This window comes from Poromitra crassiceps (assembly GCF_964638095.1).
Source record: "Poromitra crassiceps genome assembly, chromosome: 6".
Lineage (NCBI taxonomy): Eukaryota > Metazoa > Chordata > Actinopteri > Beryciformes > Melamphaidae > Poromitra > Poromitra crassiceps.
The window spans coordinates 20,132,356-20,157,157 of NC_139627.1; the positions used below are offsets into that span (position 1 = coordinate 20,132,356).

Below are 24,802 nucleotides of genomic sequence, written 5' to 3' on the forward strand. Positions count from 1 at the left end.
TGCAGGAGCGGCTTTGCCTTTCTCCAGCATGTAGATGTCTGCTTTTCCATCAGCGCATAGAGCTGTTCCCATGACAACATGATAAGTTCCTATTAGGGGTGTTGACGATGCATCGACCTAGATCGATATATCGAGTCAATGATCAACAATCCCATATCATCCATGCAAAGTGTAAATATCGATGTATATTATCGTGTTTGGGATTTGTGGTGGAGCGCACCGCTGCAAGGGAAAGGTGTGCGCTGGATTTACAACATAAGTCAAAACAATCAAAACGGCGTTCTTATTGCGATGACGATAAAAATACGATTAATTGTGCAGCCCTATTTGATATATCAACAAATATCTTCTTGTTGTCCAAAGAATCATATAGAATAATATTAATTGTGATCAAACTTGTGATCCCCACACCCCTATCAATACACAATACCTCAACATTAGCGTTTATGCCTCTGCAGTGCATTCTTTTTCAGACCTGCTGATCTGAATGCAGGCCTTGTTCTTCCTAAGCCTTTAAAATCAGTTTTTATTGACATCCGGCCCCCTGCGTGCATGCCAGGCTGAGGTCCTGCTTTATGTGCGCTCGGCCCGCTGTGGCCATGACACACGTCACACTCCCACAATGCTTTTCAGCACAGCGAGAGACACGCGTGAGGTCGCTAGCAGGCATCAACTTTAACTCTGCCTCTTTTGTCTGCCTTTTCCTCTAAAAGAAAGATGTTGACTTGGTGCAAAATGGACTCTACTGACACACACACACACACACACGCACACACACACACACACACACACACACACACACACACACACACACACACACACACACACACACACACACACACACAAGTAATAATAATGAAATGGTAATAGTAATGATGATAATGAAGATAACAATAATGACTTTTATTTATTGAACACTTGTGAAAACAGTTACTACATACATAACACATATATAATACATACATAACAGAATAATTAATACAATTAAAAAAAAACCAGAAATACTTGGATGGATGGAAAGAAATTGATAAATAAACACACAAACAAATGTGAAAGTATACAAATACATAGTGGGAAACAAAATCTTAAAGCATTTAGCATTGTGCTGAATGTTGGGATACAGGCCTTGTTATGTACAGGGTAGCCTGGTATTAGGGATCGGCCGATCCAATATCGGTATCGGGTGCCCATATTGGCGCTGGCCGTAATTTGCCCATGTCTAATAGTATCCTTCTTTGCCTTGTATATTTTCTTAATTTTGTCTGCTTTTTGCAAGGTATATTTAAAAAAAAAAATCTTTAATTGGCCAAATCTTTGCCTATACTCAAGAAAAATATTGGTATCGGCATAATATCGGTATCGGCAGATATCCAAATTCAGGTATCGGAATCGGATCGGAAGTGAAAAAATGTGGATCGGTGCATCCCTACCTGGTATCTGGACCCTATGAATCTCACTTTTCAGCACTCTTTGAATTTGCATGGGGATTCATATGTGCATAAATCGCCATGCCAATTCAAAGACTGCTGAAAACTGTGATTTATATGGGCTGATACCAGGCTAGGTACACAGAGGATTGGGCATAAAATGATGCTACTAGCTCATAAAAACACAACAAATTGTCACCATGGTAACCAAACCAATAAACCATCACAACAGGCTAAACACTAAAACGACAATGAAACAAAATGCAGACCAGAGTAAAGAGTAAAACCGAGCTTTAAAAACTGTGTTGTGAGGAGAAGAGAACACGCACGTCACGCACGCATGCACACACGCGCGCACACGCACACGCACACGCACACGTGCACACACACACACACACACACACACACACACACACACACACACACACACACACACACAGTACACCTGTCTGAGGATCAACAGTACCTCTTTCTGCCACTTGGAGGTGGTAGGGAGTTGCTCTGCCCCAACTAACCAGAGGAAGACATCTTCTGTCCGTCTGTCTGTCTGTCTTAATACATCTTACAGTAAGATTTTCTAGCCTCACCTCAAGATATAAGATACAGGTATAAATGTTCTGTTGTTTGGGGAGGGAGGGTGATATATTTTATGTCTTTAAATGTTATATGCTTTCATAGGTTTTTCTGTTTTCCTTATATAGGCCCTTTTCACAGCAACTGTTTTGAGACGCTAACGCCGTAAGTAAAGCAGGCATAACTAATAACATTAATGGGGATCCTGGCACTGGAAGACTTCCTAAATGGATGCACCTGCATTACTTCCTGCTTTACCACCTCAAAACGGTTGCTGTGAAAAGGGTCTATGGGATGTGGTAGGTGTATCTCGTCTTGTGGTTTGTCTTGTTGTCTGTCATGGGAACGGCGAGGCACATTTCTAACAGATTTTGTGTTCCGGTCAGGTGTCTGAGCACGCGGAGCTGTCCTGGGTCTTGGGGTGTCTGACCAGCATGCCCCGCCTCCGACACCTGCCGCAGTGGAAGGTCTGTCACACACTCCACTTTCTCATAGCAGCCTTTTCTCTCAAGCTCCTATGCATGTTGATTAGGGGTGACTGACACTTTATAATAGCCGTCTTTACTCAACTGGGAATTTGGTACTAGGGAATTTGAGAGTCAAACTACGCTAAATACACACACACACACACACACACACACACACACACACACACACACACACACACACACACACACACACACACACACACACACATTTAATAAGGATAGTTATTATAAAGTTCAAAACTCACTTTCCGGTCCACATTGGAGTTTGCCGATACAGTAGATTACGTACTGCACCTTTTAAAGTCGTACCAGTTGAAAGCCTTTTGCGTCTTCTGTTTGTGATTCTTCTGTCTTCTTCTTCCATATAAAAGTTAGTGGAATTCTATTATCTGTCCTCTTAAGAAGAAGAGAAGAAGAAGAGAACTGTAGGTCCAATTAACATGTTGAGCTGATGGATGTGTGAACCTGAACTGAGCCCGAGCCTCAGATCCAGTTGTGTTGGAGATGAACAGTATCAGTTACATGGTTGGACGTAATTAAATGGCAAATTACAAGAGACAAGAAACCCGCCTCAAACGCCTGTGTCTGAAATAGGTCTACACACTTTTTTTCTCGAACATACTCCACTCTCAAGACGGAGAATGCCAAATGGAGCCTATAACATGCTGAAATAGTCAATATTGTTATTGAAGTTATATGTTTGTTTGTTTTTAAGGTTGGACCTCCACACTCGCAATGTTTCACATTCATATTGACTCAATTATCGTCACATCTGTTTGCGTCAGTTTAAGAGTTGTGAATCAGCGTCGTTCCCTTTTCCACTCTTTCCTGACTTCACCCGGCGTCCCTATTGTTTCTTTTATTGTTTGTTTCTCAGCGGCCGTCTATTCCACCTGCCAGATCTTTCAAACGTCTATAATGACTGTTATTTTCCCCCGACCACATGCCGTTTTAATACAGGAGGAGAGGGAGGGAGAGAGAGAGCCAGCGCTTTCTGTTGCTGCACAGAAAACACCTTTTTGTTTTCACCCAGCAGATGAGTTCATGTGAGACTCGTCCGTTCCGCCGTTTGTCTCAGAATCTCCGACTCGTAAAAGTGAAAATGATTGATTCAGTCTGCTCGTTCCTGCCTGCTTCTTTTCTGTCACACTGCCCAATGCCCATCAAGCCCATCAAGAGTTTTTTGGAAAATGTTCAATAAATTGCCATGTTTCTTTGTCGGTTTGTAATAAGTGAACCTGACAAACTAGGCTTCTTTTTTTTTTAGAGAGAGAAAAATCACGACCAGGTGTTAAAGTAACGGGCTCAATACGCCACTGAGCTTTGTTAACAAGTACAAGTCACGCTCATTCCAATGATGCAAACCGTGTTGAAATCCGTCGCTCGGTTGTGGAGGTAGGTGTTTGAACGTGTTAGCAAGTTTAGCAAGCTAATTGGCTAAGCTGTGTGTGTGTTGCGTTGACGATGACGTGTGTGTCACGTTGACAATGACGATGAGCTCATTATGATGAGCTTTAGGTCCCGGCTCTCTCCATTCACTCTCGACCACCGAACCGTGCTCTCTCGCTCACTTGTGGAGGCGGGGGGAGGGGCTTAGGCTACGAACAGACATCTCATGCTACACATAGACAGACACACATGTCACTTATAGAAGTGGCTGCACTGCTTAAAACAATTATACATACAAATATGTTTGAGTATATAACACTAAAACTATTAACTTAATTAACTATCAACAGTCACCGAGCACTTTATTAGGAACGCCTGTACACATGCTTATTCATGCAATTATCCATTCAGCCAATCATGTGGCAGCAGTGCATAAGATCATGCAGATACAGCTCAGCTTCAGTTCATGTTCACATCAAACATCAGAATGGGGAAAAATGTGCTCTCAGTGACTGTGACCGTGGCATGGCTGTTGTTGTCAGACAGGCTGGTTTGAGTATTTCTGAAACTGCTGATCTCCTGGGATTTTCACACACAGCGCTCTCTAGAGGTTACACAGAATGGTGCAAAAATAAAACATAAAACATCCAGTGAGTTCTGGACGGAAACGCCTTGTTAATGAGAGAGGTCAGATCAGAATGGCCAGACTGGTTGGAGCCGACAGAAAGACAGTAACTCAGATAAACCACTTTTTACAACTGTGCTGAAACTCCTGGTCCAGTCACTTATCATCTCTCGCCTGGACTACTGCAACGTGCTCCTGGCCGGCCTACCTGCCACCGACATCCGACCGCTTCAGCTCATTCAGAACGCTGCAGCCCGTCTGGTATTCAACCAACCCAAATTCTCTCATGTCACTCCCCTCTTCCGGGACCTCCACTGGCTTCCCATCTCAGCTCGCATCAAATTCAAGACACTGGTACTGGCCTACAGGGCAGTACACCAGTCAGCTCCGCTGTACCTGCAATCTATGGTCAGGTTCCAAACCTCTCAGCGCTCCCTTCGCTCCTCCACCAGTGCAGGTCGCCTCGCCCCTCCTTCCCTACGGGGGCTCAAAAGTCGCTCATTCCGATCTCGACTCTTCTCGTCCCTGGCACCCCAATGGTGGAACGAGCTTCCACCTTCGGTCAGGACTGCTGAATCACTGCCGATCTTTCGGAAAAGACTAAAGACTCACCTTTTCAGGCTCCATCTGGGCCCTTCTTGATCTAACTTCTTTCTCTCTCTTTCTATTAAAAAAAAAAAAAAATCCTAAACTAAACTCGTACCACTGTTCCTTCAGAATTTGTAGTTGTCATAGACTGTGCTCCATAGTTGATTGCTCTATTGCTGACAAAAAATGTGTTATTGTAAGTCGCTTTGGATAAAAGCGTCTGCCAAATGACGTAATGTAATGTAATGCTGAAAAGAAAAGCATCTCAGAATGCAGTACGTCCAACCTGGAGGCAGTTGGCATTTTGCTAACAGCAAAGCTAGCGGATACAATATTAGTGCGGCTCTGTGAGTGTACGTTAGGGCATTCACAGACTAGTGCATAGTAGTCGACTAGTCTGTCATCTTGGTTTTAGGAATAAAAAACAAATAAAGACAGGTTTGTTTCTCCCTGTTTCCACAGTGCAGTAAGTTAATAAAGCAGTACAGCAAATATGCCACTGGGGGGCACTGTGTGTTCAGTGTTGACTGCCAAAGTAGCACAAATGGGAGCGCAGAGCAAGAGAGCACAACAAACATGGTGGACTCGGAGTCTACACCTGGGCGTTCTGGTGCGCGATAGTCAAGTGCAGTTTGGACGTAGTTTACCAGAGCGGTTAAAACGTAACCTGCAAGATATGTAAGGCTACCCTTAAGTACAACAACACCACCAGTGCTATGCATAAACCATCTAAAGCTACACTCGGTGCTGGGTGCTAGTACGGCAGCCACCTCAAGCAGCAGCAATGTGACTGCTAGCGTGGACCAACGAAAACTGAGTGAAAGTAAACAAACCACAATCGGAGAATTCTGAAGACGCCCGATCACCAACCAGAAGAGAAGGAAAATAACAGACTCTGCAGGCTCTGCTTTTCAGATACCCCCAGGTTGGTCCCGCCTACTACATTAGTTATGCCTGCATATCTCAATGGCCCATGCTGCCTGGTTGTATTTCAGACTTTTTGACGTGAGTTGAGCGTTTTCATTGGGGGGGATTGGGGGGGAGAACACTGACTAGTTGGCTGTACATTACATTACATTACCTCATTTAGCAGACGGTTTTATCCAAAGTGACTTACAATAGTAGATTTTGTCAACAGTAATCAACTGTGCAACACAGTCTACATCAGCCAAGACTTTAAAAGGAATATGCAGCATTTGTCAATACTTGAAGGAATAAGTAGCATGTTAGTAGTTTTGTTTGTTTGTTTGTTGGGGAAAATTTTATTTTTGATTTTGGAGCGAAATGTCCCTTTTAAATCACAATTTATTTCCTTTCTTCCTTATCTTCCTTCTTATTTCCCCTCCCTCCCTCCTCTCGTTCCTTCCCTCCTCTCCCTCCCTCCCTCCATCCCTCCTCTCGTTCCCTCCTCTCCCTCCCTCCTCTTGTTCCCTCCCTCATTCCCTCCCTCCTCTCATTCCCTCCCTCCTTCCTCTCATTCCCTCCCTCCTCTCGTTCCCTCTCTCCCTCCTTCCCTCCTCTCATTCCCTCCTCTCCCTCCCTCCTCTTGTTCCCTCCCTCCTCTCATTCCCTCCCTCCCTCCTCTCATTCCCTCCCTCCTATCGTTCCCTCTCTCCCTCCCTCCCTCCTCTCATTCCCTCCCTCCTATCGTTCCCTCTCTCCCTCCTTCCCTCCTCTCATTCCCTCCTCTCCCTCCCTCCTCTTGTTCCCTCCTCTCATTCCCTCCCTCCCTCCTCTCATTCCCTCCCTCCTATCGTTCCCTCTCTCCCTCCTTCCCTCCTCTCATTCCCTCCTCTCCCTCCCTCCTCTTGTTCCCTCCTCTCATTCCCTCCTCTCCCTCCCTTCCTCTCCCTCCCTCCTCTTGTTCCCTCCCCCCCTCATCTTGTTTCCTCCCTCCCTCCTCTCCCTCCCTCCCCTCATTCCCTCCCTCCTATCGTTCCCTCCCTCCTCTCCCTCCCTCCTCTCATTCCCTCCCTCTTGTTTCCTCCTTCCTCTCCCTCCCTCCTCTGGTTCCCTCCCTCCTCTTGTTTCCTCCCTCCCTCCTCTCCCTCCACTCGTTCTTTCCTCTCCCTCCCGCCTCTCGTTCCCTCCCTCCCTCCCTCCTCTCGTTCCCTCTCTCCTCTCCCTCCCTCCTCTCGTTCCCTCCCTCCCTCCTCTCATTCCCTCCCTCCCTCCTCTTGTTCCCTCCCTCCCTCCTCTCATTCCCTCCCTCCCTCCTCCCTCCTCTCGTTCCCTCCCTCCCTCCCTCCCTCCTCTCATTCCCTCCCTCCCTCCTCCCGTTCCCTCCCTCCTCTCGTTCCCTCCCTCCCTCCCTCTTCTCGTTCCCTCTCTCCGTGTCTCTGGTCCAGATGAAGAGCAAGCTGAAGCAGGAAGGCAGTGTGGGTCTGTACACGTACCCCGTCCTCCAGGCTGCTGACATCCTGCTCTACAAGTGAGAGAGACTGCAGCGTCTGAGCACGCTCAGTACTCTCTGCTTCTGCTAGGTGTCTGAGCGCGCTCAGTACTCTCTGCTTCTGCTAGGTGTCTGAGCACGCTCAGTACTCTCTGCTTCTGCTAGGTGTTTGAGCGCGCTCAGTACTCTCTGCCCCTGCTAGGTGTCTGAGCACGCTCAGTACTCTCTGCTTCTGCTAGGTGTCTGAGCACGCTCAGTACTCTCTGCCCCTGCTAGGTGTCTGAGCGCGCTCAGTACTCTCTGCTCCTGCACTCACATGTCTCTTTTAATATGCATTTTAAAATAAAGTGATCACCAAAGGCTTGTAATGATGTAGTTTTTATCGGTCTTATCTGCACTGCCACCAGATAATGTGTACTAAACTTTAGTATTCCCAATGGAGTCATGATCTGATCCTAGACTGTTAAGCTCAATGTCGGTTGTCAGATGCGGTACGGCTCTGTACTGCTGCCGGAACAGACTTGCACTTGTACTGTAATGGCCATCTAATGGCCATGACGCAAGCGGATCTAGAAAAAATACAAATCTGGTGTATTTTAGCTGAATCAACTGAGAAAATGTACCATTTCAGGTTATTCACCCGAAATGGTACAAAAGTTTGACAAATGCAAACAGGGGTCCCAAATTTTGTTGATTACTTACAAATCCTCTGTCTGTATTAAAGCAGTATAGGAACTGTTAGTACACCCTCTGAAGCATTATTTTTTACAATATAAAGAGCAGGCGCGGACTACATAGTCGGGCAAATGCCTGGCCTGCAATTTTTTTTTTTTTTTTTTTTTTTTGGTGCCCGCAGTCAGGCCACTCACTGAACAGCAGGCCAGGCGCCGCCTACTGGTTTACTAGTGGTTTTATTACTTTATTAGTTAGTCTGAAGTAATAATTACACTTCAGGGTTAAAGTGGGTGAATCTCATTGTAAAATTGGACTCGGCCGAAATTGGGCTTCAAACGGCTGAAATTGGGCTTCAAACGGCCCAAATCTGGCTTCAAACGACCCAAATCGGGCTTCAAACGGACCAAATTGGGCTTCAAATGGCCCAAATGTTTCACCCGTAAAATTTCGCGCGTCGGCCCGTATCAGCCTGGCCTGCTTGGTATCTAATGCCCGGCCTGAATTATGTCAGTCCGCCCCTGATAGAGAGCCAAAGTGAACGTCACTTCCTGCCTTTCTCCCTGTACTATGCATGTCAAGAAAGTCGCAGTTTGTCCTGAAACTGAAACGTAAGGTTTAGTTTTGTCAATCGACTACATCCTCGTGTCGCACAATATACGTCACACCATCAACAACATGGACTGGCGGGAGAGATGTCACTTGTGCGATTGGTTGTGCGTAGTCTTTCTGAGTTATTATAGTGCCACAGTTTTACCACAAACTGAGACTTTCTTGACATGCACAGTTATCTTTTAAGTTGACAAAATTGACCTTTGCACCCTGTGGCACAATTCAAACGGGATCAAAAAAGTAATATCTGTCTCCGTTCACCACTGTTGTATTTTTTCTGACGCTGGTACAGGGAGAAAGGCAGGAAGTGACGTTCACTTTGGCTCTCTATAGCACTGCTTAAATGTCAATAAACACCAGAAAAATTGGGATGTTCTAAAACTTTTAACCGTGCGTGCGTGTGTGTGTGTGTGTGTGTGTGTGTGTGTGTGTACACATATAACTTTATATAACAACTTTTCTAAACAAGATAAAATCACCAACAGAGTCCAAACATCGTCATAAAGTATAAGAATAAAATGTGGGATTAAAAGGTAGTAAAAAAATATGCGAATAAAGTAGAAGAATAAAACAAGAATAAAAGAGAAAATGGAATAATAAAATCATGTTGTAACATCATGAGAGAGGGAAAACTACCAACACTAAGAACAAGCCTTTATGAAAGTAAGTGCAGCAGTAGTGTGAGGACGGAGTGAAGTGTTCCCATCCTGTAGCTCAATGTGAGGCCTGTCATGTTAGAGAAGCTGATGTCATTGTTGTTGTTGTTGATGATGATGATGATGATGTTTGTGGGATGTTTCAGGTCCACTCATGTCCCTGTGGGAGACGATCAGGTCCAGCACTTGGAGCTAGCCCAGGATCTGGCTCGCATCTTCAATCACCACTACGGAGAACTGTTCCCCGAACCACGCGCCCTGCTCAGTGAGCATGCACGCACACGCACACATCACTGACCTAAATTATATGGACGAAATCTGCTATTTTTGGGACTCGCCTTTTGCAAGTGTTGTCTGTCGCCATCTTGAGGTCCTTGCACAGCTCACAGGAGACGGCGAGTTTCCCAGAGCCGCAGCTCTACCTGCTATTGGTCCATGATCGGCAAGCTGCGCAATCACTGGACAGGCAACCTGTCAATCACCCCCTTTTCCATCATCTATTTTACTCTAAACAGGCGAGTTATATAAAAAAATCAACCCCCTACAGTTGTTATGGAAGGTGAGATTAGCTATAGGCCAAAAACTGTGTTTCTGTCCAGGCTGTAAACATGCTTAAACACTGTTACAAAGTGGAGCATTTTAACATGTCACTTCCAAGTCCTGCCTCAAGTGGCCATTCGTGGAACTACAGCTTTCAAGATTACTTCCGCGACTTCCTCTGAAAAACCCAGAGCTAGCCCACAGACAGACACACACACACATACACACACACACACACACACTTATTGCATGCATGCACCCAGACGTACAGTAGTACGCACAGGTTAGGGTTCCACTGATATGGGTTTTTGAAAGTTGAGATTTTCTGCTGATTTTCATTAGGCCTATCATAATTTTTTTCCAGGTTCTACCAGGTGAGTCACAGGGATGCCCCGTTTTCAGAACTCATTGAATTGGCATGGTGATTCATTGGTTGCTGTTAGTTCTCAATGATGCCTCATAGCAACAATAATAGTCGGGTTTCCATCCACCTGTTTTTATGCAAAATTGTGGAAACGCTGCAAAATCCGCAAAAACCTCCAAATATCGCAAAAATGTTTTCATGCTTGAGGAAGGTAGAAAAGTCGGGTGTATCGATAAAAGAAAAATGCGATACGTGCAGTGGAAACAAATTAAGCGATATTCCGTTTTCTCTCCATTCAAAAACCACACAGTTTGCCTTGATCACTGCAAAACATGACATGCCGTGTAGCCCACACAATAGGGAACACATGGTAAATAATGCCATGGTAAATACGCAGCACAATACCCGTCGTGGTAAACAGAAGAAGACTGGGATATTAACTTTAATGCGACTCACTTCTAGAATTGAATGATATTGAATTCACTACTATCTGCTCTATCTAGCAGCTGATAAGCAGAGACAGACAGCCTTAAACACGAGGTGATTGACAGCTCTATAATTCGCATAATAGCAGCGGATGGAAACGCGAATTATTTCGCATTTTCTTTTGCCAACTTTCTGAAATTCTATTAAAATGTGCGATACCTTTGGATGGAAACCCAACTGATAACAAGAAGATTTGGTCGCATTTCTGTCACCACCAGAGGAGCGAGCAGGTAAATTAAGCTCTTACCATAGCCAGTGGGAAGCACCGCAAATACATTTTGACCCATTAAAAAGCTTTTTAAACACACAGATTGTTCCTGTTTTAATTCGTCAAAGCCATCAAGTTTTTTAAGGACCGCCGAAATCACTAAATCTAGCTTGCTACAATCCAATTCCTTTTCTGCCACCAACCAGTGCTGCTGCCATGTTGGTTGTTATTGTTGTTGCTGCGCTCTGTAATGCGTCATGGGTAGATTAGTCCCGCCTACATCGACCAGCCAATCAGGCATCCTGGACAGTAAGTGTCCGACATAACTGCCAGTGGATAGGCTTGTGTCCAGACCTTTATGAATCCCTGTGCAAATTCAAAGTGCTGAAAACTGTGATTCATAGAGCCTGGATACCAGGCTAATTTAGACCATCATGGGACACTAAAACTCCCCACTGAAACCAGACTGTTAGTGTCAGCAGCTCTTTAGAGGAAAAATCCACCCTTGGATAGCCCATACAGTACCTATCATCAATCTGTGACAATCAGTGTTTGGCAGTTATTGATGAGAATAATAAAAAATACACCAATAAACGAAAATGGAGCCAGAAATGCAAGATTCATCACCCTTAGTCCCCCTCCCCCCTCCCTTCTTCTCCTTGTGTCCCACCACATGTTTTGGGGGGAAACTGCGATACAAAGCGTTTGAATGAAGAATTAATTAATCCAAAAAAGAGAAAGTAGAGCTCCAGCGATTAATCGATTAGTTGTCAATTATTAACTGTTTTAACTGTTGTGATCATCGATTAATTGGTTTGAGTAATATTTTACACGGAAAGCTTCTTAAATGTGAATATTTTCTGGTTTCCTCACTCCTCTATAACAGGGAACTGAATATCTCGAGGTTGTGGGCAAAACAAGACATTTGAGGATGTCCTCTTGTGCTTCGGGAAACAACGATCAACTTTTTCACCAATTTCTGACATTTTATAGACCAAACAACTACCGGTAATCGATTAACCGATAAAATAATCAACATATTCATCGACGATGAAATCGTTAGCTGCAGCCCTAGTAAAAAGAAGAAATGCACAAATGCACAAAATTACTCTGATGCTTACCCAGATGCGTTCACAGTCAGACACACACATGTTCAGCATGTTCAGCTACCCCCCCAAGACCCCCAGTCAGTTTCATTCTCCTTAATTATCAGCATCATAAAAGCTCAAGATGCGGCCAGTCATGTGTGCGATGCAGCTTTGATTAAAGAACTGCCTTTCCTCCTCCATCTGAGTAATAGACTGATCATAGATTTGAGGGGGATGCCCCCAAGATGACTCCAGAGGTGGGGTTTCTCTTCTGTAGTCCCCATCCTATTTTATTGTTTTTCTTCTTCTTTGGCTCGGGATCAGGACGGCAGAGCAGAGCGGGGCCGACGGGCGGCGCTGCCAGTCGCCCGCCTGTCTCTTTGAAACCCAATCAAAGACGTCCTATATATTAATTTTGCTGAAATATAGAAGTCTCCAGGGTGGTAGACGGGACGGGGTCAATATTAGACAGGGGAGGGGGGGTTATTGGAAAGGATGTGGAGCTCTTGTGAGAGAGAAGAAGAGTGAGGGTTTGCAAGATGGCGGAAGGATGAGGCCGATAAATCAGAGAGGAGAGGAAACCCCGAGTCACTCATCATCACCTCACACTGACACTCGGATGCACGCACGCGCGCGCACACACACACACCAGGCAGCATTAATGGAACAGGAATACTTCTTTGACACATCATTGATCCCAGCAGGAAAAGTAAAGTGTGAACTTGGTGTCGAGGATTCGCAGATCAGTTTGTGTTTGTATTGCGTCATATTTGAGTTTTTAGATTAGGAACATTACAGTATCCAAAGGACGATTGTATATTGTTTTCTTATACTTTTACAACATCTCAAGTCTCCACTGAATCCTGACCCAACTTAGAGGGATAGTTCGGTTTGTTTGAAGGGGGGTCCTATCAGCTAGTTCCATACACTAAGTGAAATAGGTAAAGCGTTCTGGATGTTGAGCACACCGTGTATCGAGACCCGGCACTCTGAAGCAGCAGCCTCCAGAGGTCTGTTTCTCTAGTACAGGGGGCCAGGAACTAAAACGTAATTTAGCCACCTAAAACAATGCCCACCTAAACAAATCAATATCAGTCTACATGTACGCTCTATTTTGACCATTTTCAGCGCTTTACTTTACCGTCAAACAGCCCTCTCATTCAGCACTACATTTCCTCCCAACCATAGGACTACCGTATTCCTCCGCTAAACGCATGCACAGAGCCGCAGCGCTAGATTACTCCGCAGATCAGCTGTTATTTTGGGTTATTTCTCCCAGTTTGTTAGTGAAGACACAAGAAATATAATACACAAACGAAAATGTGAGTGATTTTGATAGCGAGGACGATATGCCATTCACCTTGGTGACAAGAGGATACAATTATGAACCAGAGAGAGTAATATACAGAAGAGGAACTTTTGCAGAGAGAGTGAAAACAGGCAGAAAGAGAGAGACGGGGGACTGCCATAATATGCTGCCTTGCTGAATGCCGGTGTCCTGCAGACCTTTTTCACCATTCCCAGGATCAATTGGGGAAAACGTCCCAGACCAGAGAGGCCAGGTGACTTGTTGTCTCTAAAGTAAGTCAGTGTTTTGTCTCTCTTCTAAGCCTTCCTGTTTTATAACTGGCAACAATGATAATCTCACCACCTGCAGCTGATGTGGAACGTTATAATATAGACTACAATATTATATAATATAGAGTAATCCAGCACCGCGGCTCTGTGCTCTGTGCATGCGTTTAGCGGAGGAATACGGTAGTCCTATGGTTGGGAGGAAATGTAGTGCCGAATGAGAGGGCTGTTTGATGGTAAAGTAAAGCGCTGAAAATTGTCAAAATAGAGCGTACATGTGCACTGATATTGATTTGTTTAGGTGGCCGTTGTTTTAAGTGGCTAAGTTACGTTTTAGTTCCTGGCCCCCTGTACTAGAGAAACAGACCTCTGGAGGCTGCTGCTTCAGAGTGCCGGGTCTCGATACACGGTGTGCTCAACGTCCAGAACGCTTTACCTATTTCACTTAGTGCAGTGATTCCCAACCTGTGGGCCGCGGCCCCCTGGTGGGCCGCGAAGGTATTGCAAGTGGGCCGCCACTTTTCCAAAAAAGTATGATTTAAAAAAAAAAAAAAAAAAATTCAATTTCTTTTTTGAAAGATTTTGAAAAATCATACTTGAAAAAGTATGATTTTTGTTTCTTTGATGTTATTGCTTTTGCTTGAATTGAAGTTTCATCTTTACATCATCTTTATATTGGGTTTGTGTTTATTTGTAACCCTATCGATTTAATGGGCTTTCTTCTGATATTTGGATTTTGTTTGGATCTGATATTGGATGTCAAATTGTTATGAGAATGCATTTTTCCATTGTTGAAGGATACCGTTATTTATTAATCATTTGTTAATTAGCCTGTTACAGACAGCCCCTTGCTTGTCATTTCTGACATCTGTGTGGTGCTGATGGACAGCTCCTTGAATGATTGGTGTGTGTGTGTGTGTGTGTGTGTGTGTGTGTGTGTGTGTGTGTGTGTGTGTCTGTGTGTGTGTGTGTGCGTGTGTGTGTGTGTGTGTGGACAGCTCCTTGAAAACTGTAATACTGAAGGTGTTGCAACATGTTACAGGTGCTGTGTTAGTGACTGTGGAGCTTCCAACATGTTTCTCCTGTATTCAGTTCAGTCCTTTATGTTCAATTTTCAATAAAAAAGTGCTCTGAGAACGCATTATATGGCCTTTGTATTTATGGGGTCGGAGGTGGGCCGCGAACATTTTTGAGACATAAAAGTGGGCCCTGAGTTGGAAAAGGTTGGGAACCACTGACTTAGTGTATGGAACTAGCCGATAGAACCCCACTTCAAACAAACCGAACTATCCCTTTAATCTCTTCTATATTATATATAGCCTGGGGAGGTTTGCAGCTGTTTCTTAATCATTTTATTATCTTTAAAGGCTTTCTGTTCTCATATTGTACAGTTGAGAGTGACAGGAAAGATGGGATATAGAGGGGGAGGAATGGTGCAGCAAAAGTGAAGGATTGGGTTCAAACCATCAGTGTTTGTTTGTGCTTTAGCCCAGTGGTGACCACCAGGGGTCCTTGAGGGGGTTCCAGGGGGTCCCCAACAAACTTCAGCATTAGTTCATTTACAAGAAGTAAACATGATCATGTGTTGAAGAATGACTGTTTTGATCATAGTTTCTCTGTTATCTGTCTACCTACAATCCAGATAGTCGTGGAGCTCTGGACTAAATCATATCCAACAATAAAAAATAGTCAGATTTGGGTCCAAGAGACAACATTTTGTCAAATGGGGGTCTGTGGCTCTAATGTGGACTAAATTAGGGGTCCTGCATGATATGAAAAAGGTTGAGAAGCTGTTTTAGCCTGTTGATCCACCAGAACCAGGAAGTTCACAATGCTGTAGTACAGTATATCCACTTTGGAGAAAATCGACCTGAAATCCATCATATAACATTCAAAACAAACAGAATCCTTTGCAGACCCAACAAAGTATTTTTGTATCAGCCTGTTTTTGGCCCACAGGCTCCATACGGAAGGTCAAATCCCTCCGCGACCCGTCTGCCAAGATGTCCAAGTCCGACCCTCAGAAGATGGCCACCATCAGCCTCACCGACTCGCCTGATGACATCGCCCTCAAGATCCGGCGCGCCGTCACTGACTTCACCTCCGAGGTGACCTTCGATCCCGAGGCTCGGCCGGGTGTGTCCAACCTGCTGACGCTGCACGCCGCTATGGAGGGGGTCAGCGTGGAGGAGGCGGTGTCCCGGGCCAGGGGGCTGGACACCGGGGCATACAAGAGCCTGGTGGCTCAGGCCGTGATCCAGAGACTGACCCCCATCAGAGAGGACATCCAGAGGCTGAGGGCTGACAGGGCACACCTGGAGGCGGTGTTGGCCCAGGGGAGCCGCAGGGCCCGAGAGCTGGCCGCCCCCGTGCTCACAGAGGTCCGACAGAGGGTGGGCTTCTGCTGAAGGGGACAGGGGGGAGACTGGAGGACCCATGCTGCTCAGATCTGATGTTTTTGAGGGCTGTTCATATTTATTGTAGGATGAAACCCAGATTTGATTCCTATAGCACTCAACAGTCACGTGGCTCTTCGGTTCCGGAATAAATAAATAAATCCCGTTCATATTCTGAATTGAGATTTTTATTATTAGCCATCATGCCGTAGCCACCCACTGGAGACTTACCACGGGAGACTTACCACGGGTGAGCTAGTTGTGAAACGATGGTATATGTTCCTGTAGAAGCCACAAATCTGTATGATGATATCCTCCTTTTTTTTTTTACATGTTTTATTCGATGTCATGGATAAGTACTACACTAGCCACAATTCTTAAGTGTAATATCGACATCTTTGATTGGTGGAGCTTGCTGTATGTGATTGGTAGAGCACGCTGGGCGAGGTTGGCTAACCACTGCACTAGTGAAATATCTCTGGCTAGGCCACTACGAACATATGCGACAGTTTGCTGCTATAAATGGCTCAAACTGCCACTGAGTGACGATGTTACATTAACCATTACGAGTCACGCTGCCTTTAACGGCGGGACCCGTTTTGAAATCCATTGCCCGGTTGTTGATATTAAAGCAAGGAAATAGGGCTATATACTGTAACATTAGCCATGTAGCCAATAGCTTAATGTTGGACCTTCAAGACCGCTGTTCCTGCCCACTGCCGCTCAGAGTGCTCTCCCATTGGCTGAAATGCTCTGTCGCTCTATTATCCGTTAATCTGATTGGCCAGAATGGATTATGGGATGAGTAGTTCCTTCGCATGCATGAACACATTATCAGCTTTGGCAGGTAAATAATCTGTCCCATCTGCTGATCTCAGAGCTGCTGCAGGAAAAATGTCGCACATCCCGTTCCTCCAGAAAACTTTCCATGTGAAAGACTTGAATTCTGAGGCAAAGACTTTACTTTATTGGTATTTAGCAGACGCCTTTATCCAAAGCGACTTACATCATGATCATATACAGCACACAATAACATGAATAGATAAAATAGAAGGACGGTAGTAAAAATATGAGAAGCTAATATAAAAGGGGAGATTAAAGGTGAGAACAATTAAAGGAGCAAACATTTAAGAAACAGAAAATTCAATTAAAAACACATGGAAAGCAGGCAGAGAGGAGGGAGGGAATTCAGGAAGAGTCAATATAAAGTCTGAAGAGATGAGTTTTAAGTTTTCTGTGGAAAATGGGGAGTGATGCAGCAGTCCTGATGTCCGGGGGAAGTTCATTCCACCATTTTGGGGCCAGGTAGGAGAAAAGTCTCGACGACTTCCAGAGTCTGGGAGCCAACTGCACTTTGGTGATGTCCTTGTACATGTCATGTTTTTTTTTTAGCCTACTCCCAGCATTGTTCTTTGTTTCAATTATTTGAAAAATAAATATACTTGATTTTTATTTATTTATGGTTATTTCTTTGCCGTTTTGTCAGTTTTTCTTTTTGATCTACTCTTTCCCCTTATGATAGTGTTTTATTTACACCTTGACACACACACACATGCATTATGCAAGAGGGTGCACACAGGCACATGCTCATACCTGCTTATTTACACACACACACACACACACGCACACACACCTGTACACTCACACACACATCATTACACATTCTGAATAAACACTTTCTCACTTGTATGCCTCTGTAGACACACACTTGCTGCACACTAACACTTACACCATACACATTCTGAGTAAACACACTCCCAGTGCTCACATTTTTGGCGTACACACACTTAAACAGATGCAAGTGGGTGTGCACATGCTTACTAACTGCATTTTCTCTCTCTCACTTGCTCTCTGTCACACACACACACACACACATATATATAGTAAGAAAACACTGTCAATTTGCCTGCTGAATAATGACATTCAAATCTATATTGTTGGAAAAAACACTATAATATTCCTAGTAACTTGTAGTGTTTCTTTCATAGTGAGTTTAGTGACTTATGGTATGTTTTAATCTATTAATATAGCCTAATATTCCTATAGTAACTATTTTACACCTATGTTATCAATATATTTTTGTGCTACTCCGAACATGGTACTCCATATTGAGTTCATCATGACCTTGATGATATATATATATGTATATATATACACACACATATAGGCCTATACATACATATGTGTGTGTGTGTGTGTGTGTGTGTGTGTGTGTGTGTGTATATATATATATATATATATATATATATACTGGGATCAGCTGAGCAGCATTTTGGTAAACAAACCGCGTCACTGGGTGGCAGCGGCAATGGAACCCTATGGAGCCCAAGTGAGTGTCTGCTCTAGAGTCTATAGCCGGCTTGACTCTGTTTACATTTTAAAAACTGACAGTTCACACAACTTTAACACGAGTCACGACATGCATATTATACATCAAACTCTTGTGCTAATTGTGCTTTCACTCAGAATGTCAACATATAAGCGATGTGATGTATAGTTTTTGAGATATTAACGTTTGTTTGGCACAACTCATACTATAACTAATATTATAGTTATCTGATATTCCTATTATTATAGTGACTTATAGTGTAGTGTGCGTGTGTAGGCTACTGTACACTCTACCTTAACGTAGGCTAGGCTACTTTATGGTCATTTTTTTCATCTCCTATATATCCCTATATAATATTCCTATAGGGAGATATAGCCTACTTCCACTTCACTGCACTGACTGACAGAGAGCAGGGCTCTGGTTGGATTTTCCATGTGTGTGTTTACCTGGGAACGGGCCGGTCCAGTGTAGTCCAGGCTCAGTTGCTGTCCCTGTGCAGAGTATTTATGGTGGCAGGGCAGAGCAGCTGAGTGAAAATATATGGACATAACACCAAGCTATAAAACACTGCAGCGGCGTGGGACCGCATATTATGTCAGCTCCATTTGACAAATACACTTCTGCTTAAATTAGCGATCCTGCTTTACGTTGGTATAATAAGACGTGCTGTCATGTGAAAGTTCAACCTTTTCATGCGCTTAACTTAAAACTTTAATGAGTCCTAAATTCTCTCTCTCTCTCTCTCCTTCCTTCTCTCTCTCTCCTTCCTTCTCTCTCTCTCCTTCCTTAAATTAAATGGAGCTTCATGGAAATCATTTTTAAATGGAAACAACCACAATCCGGTTTGAAGGAGAATTGTAAAAGAGGCATTTTACTGTTGTTGGACTTTCTAATAACTGACCGGGGACCAGTGCGCGTTGCCGCGTTATAGAAACTTGTAAATGTAAACCTCTTAACCTTCTCAAACACCATATTTACGCATGACCTTATTAAATGCACATTTAGCCTATACTTTTAATTTAGATCCTAATGAAACCGGCGTTACGTGTAGCATAACATTTCCATGATGCTATGTGGGGAAATGCACACAATTTTCTCATTCTCCTGATGAATAATAACCTATTGTATTGTGATATGTTAGGTAGCTGAGCTGTTATGGGGAGGGGGGATCAGGGTCCCCATACTGTAGGCTATCACTAATATTCCTATAATATTCTAAATAGTGATGGGAATCGTATCTCGCTATTCCGTGGCTACAGGCTAATATGTAGGCCTATAAGTTACATTATTTCATCATACTTTATGATGCTGAAGTGTCTTTTATAGTTGCCTATAGGCTACTCTTGTTGCTATTTGTGTCTCCTATCATGACGTCACCGCGACAATCCCATAATATTCCCAGCGGGGCTTTAGCTGTGATGTATTTGTAAATGAGTTGACCCTCCTAAATATCACTGAGTGAAATTCCATTGAGTGAGTGAGTGAGTGAGTGAGTGAGTGAGTGAGTGAGTGAGTGTGTGTGTGTGTGTGTGTGTGTGTGTGTGTGTGCGTGCGTGCGTGCGTGCGTGCGTGCGTGCGTGCGTGCATGTGCGTGTGTGTGTGAGAGAGATTTATGTAATTTAATTTAGCTGGAGGAACGTGCAGCGCAAAACAACAGAAACGTGTCTGACAAGCGCGCTCGACGAAAAATCACCTCAATACTCATATACAGTAGGTTAGACGATAATATACTTTGAAGTGATTTTTCATATATATATATATATAGGCTATATATATCATAATGTATATGGGCGCGCGCGCGTGTGTGTGTGTGTGTGTGTGTGTGTGTAATATAGCTTTTATGCATTTTTTTTTATCTCTGATATTTGCATTAGTTATCCTATTTACCAGGTTTATTAGCCTATAGTTAGCATAATAGGCTATATCAAAGAAATGCGACATGATTAAATAGGCCTTTAAAGGGTTGCAGGCTGCAGCTATTCAGTGGCTAAATACCGTCATGCAGTCAATCATCACGAGAGCTTTGAATTAATTGAAAAACGCGCAATGAATATTTATATCTATCAACATGGAATCAGCTGAGCAGCATTTTGGTAAACAAACCGCGTTTCCGGGGGGAAACGGCAATGGGACCCTATGGAGCCAGCCTTGAGTGCTCACTCTAGCCCCGGCTGTGCGATTTAAAAAAATGCGACAGTTAACAACTTTGCATGTCAAAATATAGGCCTAAGCGATGTCATATAGTTTTTGAGATATTAACGTTTGTTTGGAATTGGTACAACTCATAGGCCTACTAACTGCTGCGCTTCCGGGGGATTTGCGGTGTCTTGTTGTTGTTGTGACGTCACGCTGATTCCTGCATAGCCTAGTTTTAAATGCGTTATCTATCTATATATCTATCCTTTATTCCAAGGGTCTAGGCTATTTCCAAAATGTTTTCTTTCATGCGCGATGCACCGACAAGGCAACAAAACGTAAACAGACATTATAATATTGCTAATAAAGCAGTGGTAGTTGTATCACAAGTGCAGCGTACATTATTTATTTATTTATTTATTTATTTATTTATTTATTTATTTATTTATTTATTTATTTATTTATTTATACTATTTTTTAATGATGAAATTCAGATCCGCAGTTTGTAATCCCGCAGCCCGAGTTTTAATCTCTGATCTGACAAAAAAAACTAAAAACAACAAGACTCAATAAGCTTCCCTTTCAGATCCTGATGAGCTGCTGCTGCAGTGTGTGGGAGGGCTGTGGGAGAGAAGTCTCTTGGAAAAAAAGATTAAAAACAGCGTCTCAATTTCGTTTTAATAACCTGAGTGATATAGCCGTAAAATCTGACTCGCGGTTGATAATCTGAAGACAAGAAAACCAACAATTTATATGTAAAAAGCATTCATTACATCGTTTATAACCCATATAGCTATAGGTTATTTTGTCTTTAACTGCCATTCCATATGGTCTCATACTGTGAATTTGTGCCTATTATAAACTGCCTTCCAGCTCCCCATATGACAAATTCTAATCCTCATATCATGTTTTCATTTCCAAGGGGTCCTCCAGTTGTTCTGCGCAGAGCTATAGGTGCAAATGGGACACCTGCGGAAAATGTGCATTTGGAACAATTTAGCCAATATCAACCCAATGCCTCAGCTAACAAATGTGTATTAACCTCAGGAGGGGAAATAGCCTAAACTAATGATCAAACACAGAATGGACATCCAAACAATGTCCTGAGACCCTTTTTTAAACAGGCGCAAATCTCGGCTGGCAGAATGGACGTTCAATAGCCTATTGAAATAAATCACAATTGAGATTAAATGTACCTCGCCTACTTTTAGGCTTTACCTATAGCCTATCCTTACTGGCTTCTGATATAGGCCGTCCTGCATGGGGAAGCTGAGTTCTCGGCCTTCCTCCCCCGGCCTGCCCTGGAGGTGCTAAAACAACGCGAGAGCTGTCTGATGTTCGGGACATGCTTTACTGCTTGTTGCATGCTTTATTTCCCAGGGGGCCCATGGGGTCAGAGGGCGGATTTTGCTAATTGAATATTAACGGCGCGTTTGACTGTTTCCACCCTGCACCGTCCTGCCTGCCGGGCCGGACCGAGCCGCGGTGCAGCCAGCACACACCCAGAGAAGGAGGTTCCTCAGGGGGTTTGGGTTTGGAAGAGAGGCGTCAACAACCCTCTGATTTGATCAAAATAGAATACAAGAAGAAAAATACACACAGTGAGTAAAAACCCCATGCAGCGCGGTTCGTTAAAGAATGTATTTAGATTATAAAGCCATTTTAGAGCGTCATGGAGGATTTGGATCTTTTTTACTGATTCTCAACCTTTTATGTGGACCCCTAATTTCGAGTTAGGATGGATCCCCATTCGATGAGATTTTGTCCTTGAGCCCAAATGAGAATAGCCTGTAGCCTGTTGGATAGATTTGGTCCATGAATCCCATTTTAGATGGAGAGAAAACAGCGAAATTATGACCAAAAGTCAGTCTTCTGTTCTTCTCTAATTGTGTTCATTTAAACGAAATAAATGCAAGTTTAACAAGTCGTGAATTTGCTGGGAGCCCCCTCAAGGACCCCTGGTGGTCCCCGGACCCAGAACCACTGATTAAATACTGGCTCTGACTGTGAAGAACCTTTTTAGATCAGACTCAGAGGGATGTGTCCAGTCCGGCAGGTCACACGGCCTGTGCTGTCCGCTCCACTCCGCTTCGTGCTGCCTGGCTGTTCAGGCTGGACTATAATTGGGATCTAAATGGCAAACAGTTGCTTTTAGTTTTTACTGCTCGTGTTTAATGAGTTTCCTCCCAGAGGGACCATGACCCCCCTACACACACACACACACACACACACACACACACACACACACACACACACACACACACACACACACACACACACACACACACACACACACACACACACACAGAATATTTACCATTAGTTGCATGCAGAATATGCGCAAAACATCCATAAATTCATGTCTCCCTATACGTATTTCGCAAAAATAGTTTTATAGCCTCATGAAGGAAAAAATCCATAATATTCCGGTAAGGACTCACAGTAGGCCTAGGCTACTAGTGAGTCTGACTCAGTTTTGATTAAAATCTTCGTATTTTTGTGTTTTACGCGTTGTTACGCAGTGAATTATTTCCATTACAACCATGAAAATGCATTATTTTCTTCCTGCAGAATGACAGAACAATAATTGCGCTGTTATGGGTGTTCCTAGGAAAATCGCTTTGATATGTATATGGTAAATTGTAAATGTATATCATTTTGCACTTTATTGTATTATTCAGACCGACGATCGATATTCGTATATTATGTAATATTATAGCATACTACTAATTCAATGATTTATCCACTATGTGTGAGTGTGAGAGAGAGAGTGAGTGAGAGAGACCTACATTTGTCTCTTATCTCCTAACAAAGTATAGGCCTAATTTTTCTGTGATATTTGTATAGTATTCTTCTAAAATGCGTATGTTATTTATTTACCAGAGATAATCATTGTTTTTAAGATTACGAATAAAAAAACTCATGTAATGTGAGCTGCTGCAGCAAGCAACGCTTCTCCTCACACTTGTTTCATGACATGTTGGTTTTGCTGGTTAGCCATGCGCATTAGGGCGGGGGATGCGTGAATATATTTTTCACAGCCTGAATTCATCAGTTGTGTTTAGAAATTCACCTTTAGTCCCAAAATCACATTTCATCCGCCTTTCATTAGATCCATCGGCGCCACCGGCTTCTCTCCTGCCCATGCCTTCCCGCCGCAGCATGTAGGCTACTGTCAGCAGCTCTGCGACGCGGGGCTGACCAGAGAGACACACCGCTAGCGTTTCTATTCAAGAAAATAGGATGAGCTGATATTTATGTGGCCGAAGCAGTCAGTTCGTCACAATCTGCCCTGAATGGCCTATTTTATTATTAGGCCTATTATTATTTCAGACATTTGGGATGGCTGACAATTCCCCTGAAAATATAAACCTGTCTGTTCATTTGACCAAAAGTGCATACAAAATCTTTTTTGTTTGTTTGTTTGTTTGTTTTCTGGCAAAATAGCGTTTCCTTTTACGTGGCAGTCTTCATGGCACCGCCGTGAAGCGCAAGGATTAGTTTTTGTGTTGTTTTGATTATTTAATTAATTATGCATAGTTTAATGATTAATGAGACTTGAACTAATATCGTGTACAAACAGCAAAGCAAAACAGAAATAACTGATATTTTGTATAGGCAATTATGATATTGGTGTACCAGATTTGACATGAGAGTCTTAGAACAGAACAACCATTATAACCGGACTGTTAGGGCAGCGGTATATTTGTTTCATGCCGCAGGTGGTATTCTCTCTCTAAACTCTCAGTCTGCAAGAAGATTTGCCTATATACGGCACGCAATGAAGCATTACTTAAGTAGTAAATGTTGAATTAATCATTTATGTTGCATTACTAGCCATAAGGCCTGATTTGTGTTGTATCTGTTTCATTTTCCTGTTGAGCAAATAATTTGAGACTTTTGTCAGTCTGTATGGCCTTTCAATTGCATTTGTAAATAGCCTACTTATAGGCAATAGCCAGTACTCTAAAGTTAAGCTACAAATATGCTTTCTAATTATATAAATTGTGAATTATGTTAACTTATAGCCTACTATTATAAATAATGCTATAGTTATAAGTTATACCGACCTCCAGACGCGCGGATCCGGTGAAAGCGCTCACCAAGCCGGGAGGAAACATCGTTTTTCCCCCTCTTTTTTCTTCCCCAAAACCATTTCTGTCGCTATCCTCTCCGTCCCTGCCCTGGCTGCTCCCCGCCCGGCCCAGGCGGAGCGCCACCTGTCCCGGCTCGGCTGCTCAGCTGTCCCGTGGTGACA

At 43.5% G+C, this 24,802-nt stretch overlaps 1 protein-coding gene across 1 annotated transcript in view; it reads left to right on the forward strand.

The window, feature by feature from the left end:
- wars2 (tryptophanyl tRNA synthetase 2, mitochondrial) overlaps positions 1 to 16,795 on the forward strand; it is a gene marked incomplete at its 5' end in the record, with an annotated part of 36,467 nt that extends 19,672 nt beyond the window's left edge. Inside the window, 4 exons of the mRNA XM_083638528.1 lie at positions 2,387 to 2,467; positions 7,439 to 7,521; positions 9,569 to 9,687; positions 15,643 to 16,795. Coding sequence (XP_083494654.1) covers positions 2,387 to 2,467; positions 7,439 to 7,521; positions 9,569 to 9,687; positions 15,643 to 16,091 — 732 coding nt within the window. The 3' untranslated portion in view covers positions 16,092 to 16,795. The remainder of the gene's footprint in view (positions 1 to 2,386; positions 2,468 to 7,438; positions 7,522 to 9,568; positions 9,688 to 15,642) is intronic.
- Positions 16,796 to 24,802: the final 8,007 nt, after the last annotated feature.